This window comes from Pituophis catenifer, unplaced genomic scaffold (genome assembly GCF_029215685.1).
Source record: "Pituophis catenifer annectens isolate HBS135680 unplaced genomic scaffold, rPitCat1.0.hap2 SCAF_7, whole genome shotgun sequence".
NCBI lineage: Eukaryota > Metazoa > Chordata > Lepidosauria > Squamata > Colubridae > Pituophis > Pituophis catenifer.
Window position 1 is genome coordinate 66886427 of NW_027256887.1, and position 12449 is coordinate 66898875.

The following is a 12449-nucleotide window of genomic DNA, read 5'->3' on the forward strand; positions in this document are numbered from 1 at the left end:
CCTTTTATGACTTGTGGACTTCAACTCCCAGAATTCCTGAGCCAGCCATGTTAGCTCAGGAATTCTGGGAATTGAAGTCCACAAATCATAAAAGGACCATAGTTGCCTACCTCTGCTCTAAGCCATAGGTGTCAAACTCAAGGCCTGCAGGCTGGATCCAGCCCAAGGGGTGTTTAGATCTGGCCCATGGGCCACCCTGGAAAAACAAAGGACTGGCCCACGGTGCCTCTGCCAGAGAAAAAAGAGATCGGGATGGTTGCGTGCAGCCCTTGCAAACTCTGTTTTCACTGGTAGAGGGTCGCAGGAGCCCATTACAGCCAGAACAAAGCTTGGGAAAACCGCACGCAGCCCTTGTGAACTCTGTTTTTGCAGGCAGAGGGTTGCAGGAGGCCATTGCAGCCAGAAATGGAGTTCAAGAGGCTGTTTTCGCTGACAGAGCACTCAGGCCACCACACGAGTGATGTTGAGCTGGCCACGCCCACCCTGGCCCCCCAAGGTCAAACACAACCCTGATGCGGCCCTCAATGAAATTGATACCCTGCTCTAAACTGTTAAAACATGCCTAAGTCTGCACTTTTACCCATCCCCAACAAGCAATGAACAGGCTCAATGCACTAAAACTGCAGGTTCTCTTAAAAGTTCTAGTAGCTTAAAACACAGTTTCAGAATTAAGAAATGGAGTCCTGTTCAACCTGTAACATTTAGTCAGCTTCAAACCTCATCACTAACCCCATGGATATTTTGGAATGAGTCTATTTATAGATAGAAAATGAATACAAATTCAGAGCTTTTTGTCACCATGATTTGCTGGACTGACTTGGCAACTCAAGTTTTAACCTCTGCTCATGTTTTTTCTCCAGAGCATGATTAACCTATTCCTATCTTGCTATTTCCATACCATAATATCTAACAGAACAAAAGTGCATAAAAAGAATGAGGAGAATCAGGACGATGAATCATTCTGGGCTACTCTATCAAATGCAAAGGTCATACCGTATTTTGCTGTCTATTGCTGGTGGAGAAAAATTGTCTGGCAGTATATAGCTTTAATCTATCAGTTTAGATAAAGACTATATATACTATAACAATATTCCTAAACCATCTTTTGATCATATAAATTTAGGGCAGGCGTGAATAAATTATTTTCAAGTGGTTTTTGTTGTGCTTTCTGGAGTGCAAAAGATACAGTGATACAAGATTTCAGCACTAGAAGTACTGGGGACAATCTGACACATTTGGAGTTGAGGGAATTTAACTGAAATGCACTGAATTGAGGTTTAGCATGCCTGTATTGTTCTTTTTGGTGAAAAAAAAATACAGAAAATACCATGCAATCTCCCTTCAAATTTCCATGCCTGCTGGAATATAATTTTATTGGTTTGGCACCATATTAATGGCCAACTGTCTGGTTTAGAACAAGGGCAATAAGCTAGATAAAATCTTTGTATGAAGAATTAAAAGTATAGTTTGTTTTTTTCCAAAAAAAAGTGCAAAGTATCTCTGATAAAGATCTTCACTGAGAGCATAAGCTTGTAAATAAATCAAATATACTTTCCTGCTCCTAGTCAATTTGCTTAGTCATTTGTCTATTGGTATTGTAAGCAGATTTATCTTGGAGATACACTGTAGCAGTTTTAGGAGAGTCTTCTCCACAATCGCTCAAAGCATCGGAGTAATGCTATAGATCCTAAATCATGTTATATATGCTTATTAATAAGGAGTTTGAATAAACAACTGCTAGATCTCAGGGGGATATAATCCTAGTTTTATTGGTTCGCTGTTACAGTGAGCTATTTTGAATGTTGCAAGATCCAATTTTAAAATTGGATTTTAAAAAAACTATTTCTAAAAAAATCTATTAAAACACTATTTTAAAAGGGTACACATTTTAGAAAAGGAAACATTCCACATGTGCTTTAAGCTTTTAACTTTAGATCAGGAGTCCTCAATCCCCAATGTGTGGACCTGTATCGGTCCGCAGCATGCCAGAAACCGGTCCACGCAAAGTAACGAAGCCCCATCCGTGGGATGCAGGCAGCATGCAAAACCACCCCCCTCCAGTCCATGGAAAAGCTTGTCTCCACGGAACTGGTCCCTGGTGCCCAAAAGTTTGGGAGCCACTGCTTTAGATCATTCATTAGAATCATGCATCCCCTTTGCAGGATATTGCGTGATTCATGAATTTATTGGAATACTGGATGAGACAACCCCATTTATATCTTTACCATCTCAGTCTGCCTACTAGTTTGAAGGGGGAAGCATTTAGACTCAGTTGAGAAAACACTGTGTTTAATGTTTCCTTTTTTCTTTTTCTTCACAGATAACAAGCTTTTTTAAAAACAGGAAAAGTTCATCATCTACTCCTTGGCCTCTATCACAACATTTGAGTTTTATATGACTGCCTTACATTGATTGCATTAGCACATTATAGTAAACTGTAATCAAATGTTGATTATATCAATTCAGCCAATGGTTGTCAAAAAATCTTACATAATATCTCAATGAGATGTGAACAGTAAATTGGTTAAACAGCAGACTATTGGTCCATCTATTTGGCCCTCTCTACTTTAATCTCCCCCAGCCTGTTGCCTCTCAATGTTGAACCTGCTTTCACTAATCCCAGCCAGCATGGACTTGACAATACAAGGCAACATAAAGCAAGTGGTTCTCCAAGGTCTTAGGCAAGACTTTTTAACTTAGCCTCAACTTCAAAGAAAACAGCCAAGCTGATCTGCTTGACGACTCAGGATGCAAGGGTGATAGCGCATTTAACTGAACTGCATCTGCTTAAGAGGGACCTTCGGGTCCTTGCTTTCTGTAGAAAACAACTCTTTAATTAAAACAATTCTTCTTATTTCTTTATTTTTGCTCTACTTTCAAACTCTAAATTTTATGGATTGAGCTCATTGTAGGACATTGACATTTGAATCCTAGACAGATACAGACCACTTATATTTCTCTGCCCTATTTCTCCAAATTTGCAGATATTCTAGGCTCGCTTCTAGCCTCTAATGGTCATGGTTGAATTCTGTGGGCCTTGAGGTCAAGATCACTGGACTATTGGCTTCAACCAGGGGTGAAATGCTCCCGGTTTGGACCAGATCGCCCGATCCGATAGCAATGGTGGCGGGTGGTTCGGAGAACCGGTAGCAAACATCCCTGCCCCCCCCATCCCCAGCTGAGCCACGCAATCATCAGAGGCTTTTTTTTTAATTGTTAAAAGCATTTTTTCTACAACCTCTTCCGCAGAAAAAATACTTTTAAAAGTTAAAAAAAAGCCTCTGATGATCGCGCGGCTCAGCTGGGATTGTCAGAGGCTTTTAAAAGCATTTTTTTTACAACCTCTTCGGCTGAAGAGGTTGTAGAAAAAATATTTTTAAAAGAGAAAAAAAAAAGTTGGCCATGCCCACCCAGTCACATTTCTCCCCCCACCAAGCCACACCCACAGAACCGGTAGTAACGAATTTTACATTTCACCACTGGCTTCAACCTCTAATGCTACCTTAGCTACCAGGCTCACCTTCTCTTTACTTCTCCTGATCATTTGACTATTTTAACTGCCTTCTTTAACTGTTCTAATTGTAACTGGTTCAAAAAAATTGCAAAACTTGCTGTGTGATTGTTCAATCTAGAATAGGACAGAAACACAGCTGAAAGTAGCCCTTTTGTATGATGATGGTCAATGATGTTATATTGACATTCTAGACTCTAGAATCTAGAGAGATACACTGGAGTTTTTTTCGGATCCAACCAAATATAATGCTATCAGCCTGCACTACTGACAAGTTTGATTTTTCTATTAATGTGAAAATAAGCAAAGACAAAAATACTTTTCTCTTCATTTTTCTCTCATACAAAAGAAAATGTGGCTTTTAAAAGGCAATCACAGAGTGCTTCTACTTTCAAAAAAAAAAAAAGTAGAGCATTGCATAACTGTTTTCATCTTTTCCTTCATAATAGATTTTGTTGATAACAGAGCATAGATGTCTTGGTGGAAAAACTTTGAGGCACCCAAATAAAGGATGACATCATCAGAATCAGAGTTCAATGAGTAAGACAAGAAAATTACATTTTTTTCTGCTCTTGTCATGAATATAATTTACATGAACTTTCAAGGGGGAGAGGGAATAACATTTTTGGTACGTGTTCATAATTTATATTCTGGAATTACATTCCAGAGGACAGATATCACAATAGAAAAAGCACACTTCCTGGTTGTGGATAAATGCCACTGTTTAATTAAAGGATCCAAAATGTGGGTCTTCTATTCATCTCATTGGCCAGAGGCTAAACTACATCAACACATCAGTAGTTTTGGGGATATCAGGTTACAATTATTGTTTGTTTATTATGGCACTTCTTTAATATGGTTGACCTGTGCACACTTATCAGAAAGATTGGCCCCAAATGCATTAGGTCTGTTACATTTTTAATGTGAGAAGAAGGTTGGCCAGGAAAAGTGCAATGCACCATTTTTGATAATAGCATGTAATGCCCAATTTCATTTTGCCATATCAATTTGCAATCAAGAGTGCATGTATTTGTGATTGGCCTTATTATCATTGAGCTAAGCAGAGAAAATCCAGTCTAGGACATACAAATCCCAGGATCTTGGTGCTCTCTTGAGTTTGGTTGTTTTCTTGTAGACATTTCATTACCTAACTAGATAACATCATCAATGCACTCTGTGCTGTGCAGGTAAGCAACCTAGAACTAAGGAGAAATTTCCTAACAGTGAGAACAATTAATCAATGGAATGGCTTGCCTTCAGAAGTTGGGGTGATCCATCACTGGAGGCTTTTAAGAAAAGACTGGACGGCAACTTGTCTGAAATTGTATAGGGTCTCCTGCTTCAACAGGTGGTTGGACTAGAAGACCTCCAAGGTCCCTTCCAATCTGTTTTTCTGTTATTCTGATCTATGCATTTTATATACAGTACATAGAATTGTAGATGTCTAATATGATAATTGTTTAATATTTTAGATTACAGTGTATGGGAAAAAATCTCAGTTTATTCAAAGAGTATCCAAATATCCAAGGAAAGATCTTTAGGAAACTTCTTAAAGATACACTATAAATACTATAGATTGCTATAGTTTATTTTTGGAGCTTTAAGACTAGACTGTGTGTAACTTCAAAGAACAAGGACAGAAAAACAAGGAGCGAGATCTACTCAGTCAGCAGATTTGAGGTATCATTATGATATTTCAAAGCGTTTATTCTATTTTTACTGCCAGGAAAAGGGAGAGCTTTGGATAACAACGGACCTTTACCAAATTACTTCACCCTCAAAACTATACTTTGAATGTAGCCAAAATTGTATTTTGAATACAGCCACAATGAGGGTTTCAATATTCTACAGCATCATACTGAAGTGTGAGACAGGAAATAGATAGAATCTTAAGTGCGGTATGACAGCTATGGCTGGAATTTTGTCGTATTTTGATTACTTTATTCTCTTCAGTTCTTTAATGGTAATAAATCTTTGAAACGTGTGCCATCTCCAGTCATCTCTATTCTAACCCAGCAAAAAAGGTATCTCAGAAATGTACAACATGTCTGTGTGAAACTCTAAATGTGTATATAGCCTGTAATGGCTGACTAATGTCAGTTTCTGAAGAAAGGAAATCAGATTATGGGCTATCCCACCTTTACACCTTTCTTTTATTGTGAAGAAATGTCATGGGTCTTTTAAACTGCAGGCATTTGAGCCATTGAAAAACCTGAATGCTGAATTTTAAAGTATATTTTGAAATGGATGTAAGTCTTGTGAGACCTGTAGCCACACCAAACAGAAGGTGCTGCATAAAATATGAAACATCCATCTTGTTGACTATCAAAAGGCAGCTCAATGAAAATAGATAAAATTCATTTAATTACATGCGGATTAAATTCCCCACCTGGAAATTAAATTTCGAAGGAAAGTGGCAGAATGAATGAATATTGTTATGACCAAAAAATGGCAGCTGATAAATTTTTAGGAGCTTGAAGACTTAGGAAGAATTCACAAGTTACTCAAAGGCAAATGTAGCTTTGCTACTCAGTATAGATGCAGCCGCAAGCTTCAACGTATCCCGATACATGTGTTAAATGTTGCATGAAGAGGCACTGGGTGTCAAAAATGTCAAAATGGTAATAAGGATTGTAGAAGCAAAGCTTCATCTTTTTTTACTTGCATCATGTGGTACAAATAATTTGACTGGGGTTTTCTTGACTTTATAGATGTATCCAAGTCACATTTCATATTTTATGTGCATAGTTCAGATAGATTTAGTGTGTTCCTAAATATCCGACCTTGTGAACTGGGGTTCAACTTACCAAACGTGTTCATCACCAACTATGCAGGGTTTCATAGCTTAGGCTTTTTCCTACTTGACTGTGACTTCTGCTTTCATTCTTAAAAAAATAAGTACATGCCTTTTTTTTCTCCCTAGCACAAACTCTTTCTCAATGTGCCATATTCTTTGAAGTCCCATCTTACAAAAACAGCCAAAGGGATGATTTCAGAACAGGAAGGAAAGACACTGAATAAATGAAGCTATTCACTAGGCATTCAGACAAACACATTTTTTCGGTGAAAATGAGCTGATAAACTGAGTTTTCATTTGATATTGGAGTTTGTGTGTGAGAATAAATAATATATTTATGTGACTGGAGACAAGCAAAAACCAGCCACAGTTCTTTGTATGAGGATGTAGGTTCTGCCTATTTAGGTTTTATGTTTAATTTCAGAGAAACCTGTTCCTGTTCATTATGCCAACTCTCTATCAGATCTATGAGAGATAATGTTTGAATTTGATAATTGAGCTTAGAAATTACAATTGTTAAGTCGTGTCATAAAACAGATAACTTACATGGTCATCCCACTTGTATGACCTTTTTCACAGTGGTCATTAAGCTGACATGTCCACTATGTGCTGGCTTTTGCCAGAAACCACAAGTAAATGCTGTTTCTGGCAAAATTGTTATAAATTTCAGTTAGATGACCATGGTCATATGTGGGCTGGTGATCGGATGCCCAAAATGCAGTCATGTGACCATGGGGGGGAGGCAACCTCAGAACTTTGAAGCCTAGTTTTAAGTAGATTTGGGGGGGTGTCTATCATAACTTTGAATGGTCATTAAGTGGTCATTAAGTCAAGAACTACTTATACTATACCAAAATATACTATTATCCTCTCCAACTACTTTACTCTTCTATCTTGTCCCATCTGTATGTATGTATGTATTACTTTTATCTCTACTTGCCTTCCTACAATAGGACGATTAATGGTAACATAAAACTGATGAGTGAAAATTCAATATTGGGAATTATTTTCTTTAGAAAGTAGTCAAAGACAAAGACAAGGTATCATGTATGGCTTGCTTGTTTGATTAATACATAATACATATCTTTTTAAAAGATATTGTACAAATGGCTCCTGTTGGAACTGTACAGCAAAAGCATATACAACAAGAGTAACAGCAGATGTTAAATCATTATTAGTTATATGATCTAGGCCGTCTTTTTAGTTACCTAGTTATTTATTTAATAATATGTATGTTGCATTGTTAGCGCACAGATGGTTCCAGAAGCTTGTTATTCAACACTGGAGACTTTGCAGAATGATAGGAAGTAGGAACTTGGATGAAAACAATCTCTCAATTAAGAGATTGCAGACACAGCAAAAGAAGTGGACCAGCCATAAGGTCCACTAAGTACTTAATACATCTTGCCATAAACCATTATCATGTAGCTAACATTTGGCACAATATTATCTTAATAGTAAACCAATACTATCTTGATTCTAAATCCTTCAATCAGTTTGCAACTTCAATAAAATGGTAAGTATACTTTAAATTTCAAAGAAATGTCAATATGTAAAATAGAAATCTGACACTGGAACATGACATCAATTCCGGAAGATTAATCAAAATAGTTGTTGCTATTAATTGGTACTGAAAAAGAAAGAAATAGAAAATGTCACCATCTTTCTCTCTCCTGAAGACAACTGGGAGTCCAAGATCCTAGGAATTTATGTGATAATAAGACAGTGGCAGAACACTGAAAAGCTGCAGTAATATAGGTGGACAAACCCTCCTCTAATTGTAGCTATGCAATTTTTATTTGCTTTGTCTTGCAGCATGCTCTTCCTGTCAGAAAAGGATGAAAGAATGTAATTGCTGCCATCCATGTCTGAGCAGTCCAGAAAGGATCTCACTTGGCCCTCCTTCAACATGGCAGCGCTTCTGAAATCCCTCCAAGGCCCCGGGTCAAAAAGAGGGGAGAAGCCATTGGCAGCCACACTGGAAAAAGCAGAGAAGCACTGTAGTCCTCAACTTACGACCACAATTGAGCTCACAATTTCTGTTGCTAAGTGAGACAGTGAGCTTTGCCCCATTTTACGACCTTACTTGCCACGCTTGTGAAGTGAATTACTGCAGTTGTTAAGTTACAATACAGTTTGTTAAGTGACTCTGTCTGCCCCACATTGACTTTGTCAGAAGTTCGCAAAAAGTGATCGCATCATCCTGGAACACTGCACCCGTCATAAATATGAGTCAGTTGCCAAGCATCTGACCATGGGGATGCTGCAATGGTGGTAAGTGTCAAAAACGGGCATAAGACACTTTTTTTCCAATGCTGTTGTAACTTTGGACAATCACGAAATGAACTGTTGTAGGTCGAGAACCGCCTGTAGCTTTCTTCCCATTATATGAGAATCCAAAGATTTGTGCAACAGTCTCAGTGATTCTGGATTTTTAAACTTCTTATCAAAATGATCCATCTACAAGCTTTTTTTTTTCCCTGTCCCAATTCCTTTGGTGTTTATAGGCCAGTACCGCTAAGATGAACATATGTTTTCACAAATGCCATTTAACTTTCCTTTTTCCTTTCAAAATAGAACAAGCCCTCACGGTTGAACAGGACATGCACAGAGTTCAAAAAAACCATTTGTTTTGTTTCTTATATTCACAAACGTTACATCACAATAACTGTTTAGATTAAATTAGATTCCCGTTACAAACTTAGCTCTAAACCCGAAATCACAAAATAAATGGCTGGGTTCTTATAACATGCTATGCCAAGACAAACCATATTGTGGCTCATTGTGTTGGCCTGGTTCTAGCATGTTGTGGGAAGTTGGCTTTAGAATCCATCCTTAGTTTGTAAAAAAAAAACAAAAACATTCGTACACTTTTAATGCTGCATGATCCGACATCCTGAACCACTGTTTGGCAACTTGGCAATTAACGCATACAGGACTTTCAGATGTGATGTTATAACAGCCCACCTGCTGTCTTACTTACTAGGAAGCACAGCCATAAGGGAAGGACTGCAAGGAGACAGTCTCAACAGTGGTCAGCTTCTTGCCCTTATAAGCATTGCAACATTCAGTGAAAGGAAGAGGCTAATTGCAGACCACACAGCAGGGATGGGCAAGACTGGTATTTCACTATTTAGTCACCAAACTCTGCCAGTAGAATTTTAAGGTAGTTCAGGCACCTTTGCAAGTGCTGTTGCTTACAATGGTTTAAGTAGCAACTAAGGAGGATTGTCCAGAGCTTTCTTTTCTGACCTTCTACTACAAAAATTGGATTCCTGTATATTCCTGTATATATATATATAGATATATATGTATTTTAAAAATCTTTAAACAAGAAGTAGCACCTTTATAAAAGAATATACTTTTGCGCCATCATCATCATCACGAATATCTCAAAGCTTATGAACCAGCCATAATTCATTTCTATCAAAGGAAAGCTAGCATGATAAACGATTCTGATGGAATCTGGTGTACCTGCAAATCCACAAAATAACAGCTGATCCAATCAACATTGTTGAGTTTGTGTGGCACTTATTAAAGTTGTCTTAAAAATATTTGTCACTGAATAATCCAAAGCCTGGTACAGGCCTCTATAAGCATATAGTTGACTCATTCGGAATTTATGGCAAGAAATCACTCTATAGCATATATTTAATATATAATTAAAATAAATCATCTTGATCATAACCTCTGCCTAGTAACAAAATACCATCTTCTCCCTTAATAAAGACCCAGGATTGACCTTTCGTACATAACTAGAAATCTTCATCTTTAAAGCTCTACTCTGTGGGAACTGTATGCATCCAGAAAATAAACTCTGAAATACAACTTCACAAATGGAATTGACAGTGAACTAACATTGCATTGTCATTTTTTTTTTCTTGGAAAAATTAAGCACAAACATAACATTTCACAAGTACCATTACCATGCAAATGCATGTTGAATTTCATTGCTGTTTTAAGTCCCAAACCACAACTAGCATGCAGATTTTCCCCCTACCCCAAATATTAAATTCTTGGTAATTGCACCTCTTTGGTGTAATCCAGTGTTTCTCAACCTCGCCCGCTTGAAGATGTGCGGACTTCAACTCCCAGAATTCCCCAGCCAGCATTGCTGGCTGGGGAATTCTGGGAGTTGAAGTCCGCACATCTTTAAGCGGCTGAGGTTGAGAAACACTGGTGTAATCAGAACATTTGGGCAAGATTATATCAGTTTTAAAGAAAGCAGATGAACTGAACCATTTTCATATCTATGTCTACACAGTGCATATTTCACCATTTAAAAACAAAAGAATAAGCAAACTTAACCTATTACATTCAATTTTAAATATATCTTTTGGGGAAAACAATTTAGAGCCATCCCATTTATTTAGGAACCATTAAAAAAAAAAAAACCACATCACTAACAAATTGTGAAAATACATTTTCACATTTTTAACAGTCTTAATCATTTTTTTTTAAAAAAATGCTAATATGCAAGTAATCCAGTTCTATATTTCTTAAATGTGTAATACAATGGACTTTGAAAGTGGGAAGAATTACAGGGCTTAGCCTCTCCTCCCAAACAAGAAAATAACAAACAGAACAGAACATTGTGTAATAAAAACCTGATGTGTTGGTTTTGTCAAAGAATTGTTCCGTGGCATTCTTGTTCTTTCAGAGCTTCTGCTCTTTACCAGCACTTATCCCATCTCCTGCTGGCGTTAGCTACACAACAACACTTCTGCATCCAGAATGTGAACAATATGTTATTCACAGGACACCAATGCACCCTGGTAGTTCCAAAAATGCCCAGGAGTCACTTGTACCACAACATCTTGCCCAAAAGAAGATTCAAGTAAGTGGCAGCACCTTTGGCCCATAACCGCAATGTAATATTCCAGTAGGAAAAGAATTATATGTTTGCTCAAGATAATACAACAGCAATATTTCACGTGCAGTGTCTCTGATGAAACTTCAAATACTTCCAGAACTTTATACAATGGAGCCTTTCGAGGATGATAAATGAATCGACTGGATCCGTGTTGCCAACGTCCTCTGTAAATCTTGTAGAACATTTTGGCCAGGTGAATCTCCATTTTTGTCATACAGCAACTGCTTGAAAGCTTCATTTTCAATTAAGACCATCATATTTTTTAGAAAGTAACCCTCACAAAAAGAAGCTAGTTCTGTGACTCCAAGAAACTGAAGATGGATAATGAAGGGTAGGAAGAGAAAAAGAAACACAAATAAATATACAAACTGTAATTGCTCACTGAAGCTAATTCTTCAGCCCATGGTGCTTTAGACTTATTCAACAGTATCCAATATCTCTTGGCAATCTGAGGTAGAACTACATGGGTAATACAGTCTATGTGACAAATATCTCACTTAGAACAAACAACATGGAATTTAATCTGCCCTCCTGACCCTAATTTACCAAATCTCCCTCCCTCCCTCCCTCCCTCTCTATCTATATATATAGGTCTTTGGTTATTCAGGTTTTCTCCCGCGTAAAATTGGAAGTGTCTTGGCGACGTTTTGATGAAGTCTCATTCGTCATCTTCAGGTTGGTGTTTTCGGCTTCGAGCTTCTAGGAGCAATGTGTGGTCGCAGCTGTTTCTTCCTTTTAACTGCTAGTGGGGGTGTGAACTGATTGGGTGGGAGCTTGGCTGTGTTCTGATTGGGTGGAGGTGTGTTCTGATTGGTTGGGGGCTTGGCTGTGCTCTGATTGGATGGGGCTTGGCTGTGCTCTGATTGGATGGGAGTGTGTTCTGTTTGGGTGGGGGCTTGGTTGTGCTCGGGTTAGTCTGAGTTGCAGGGGGATTTGAGCTGTGTTGCTGTTGTTTGGCTTCGCGTTCGTGGTCGTGCCACATCTTCATGGTGGGTGTCAGTCTGCTTCATGTATGGATTGGAGGGGTTTAAAGTGGCTAATGATGCAGCTGCGGTCTGGCTTCTGGTCCGTGGTCATGCCTCATCATCGGTGTGGGTTTGAGTCTGCTTTGCGTGTGGATGTGTGGCAGTGACATCCTGTGTGGCCCTCGTGAGTATGGGTCTGGTGTTATTCCTCGTGTTAGAGACTTGTTTGTCAATAAGGGTGGGTTTCCAAATGGCTGGTAGGCGGGAGGTATCATCTCATTTATTCATGCTGTGTGGGTGTTT

The 12449-nt window shown here is 38.3% G+C and overlaps 2 protein-coding genes across 5 annotated transcripts in view; both read right to left on the minus strand.

The window, feature by feature from the left end:
- The window catches only part of PWP1 (PWP1 homolog, endonuclein), a 42919-nt gene extending 31965 nt beyond the window's left edge, over window positions 1–10954 (minus strand). The window contains exon 1 of the mRNA XM_070947805.1: window positions 10916–10954. Within this exon, the coding sequence (XP_070803906.1) occupies window positions 10916–10954 (39 nt within the window). The remainder of the gene's footprint in view (window positions 1–10915) is intronic.
- Window positions 10955–11274: 320 nt separating this feature from the next.
- Window positions 11275–12449, minus strand: part of ABTB3 (ankyrin repeat and BTB domain containing 3) — a 223051-nt gene continuing 221876 nt past the window's right edge. For all 4 annotated transcript variants that reach the window (XM_070947801.1, XM_070947802.1, XM_070947800.1 and 1 more), the window contains one exon: window positions 11275–11492. In XM_070947801.1, coding sequence (XP_070803902.1) covers window positions 11283–11492 — 210 coding nt within the window. In that variant the 3' untranslated portion in view covers window positions 11275–11282. The remainder of the gene's footprint in view (window positions 11493–12449) is intronic.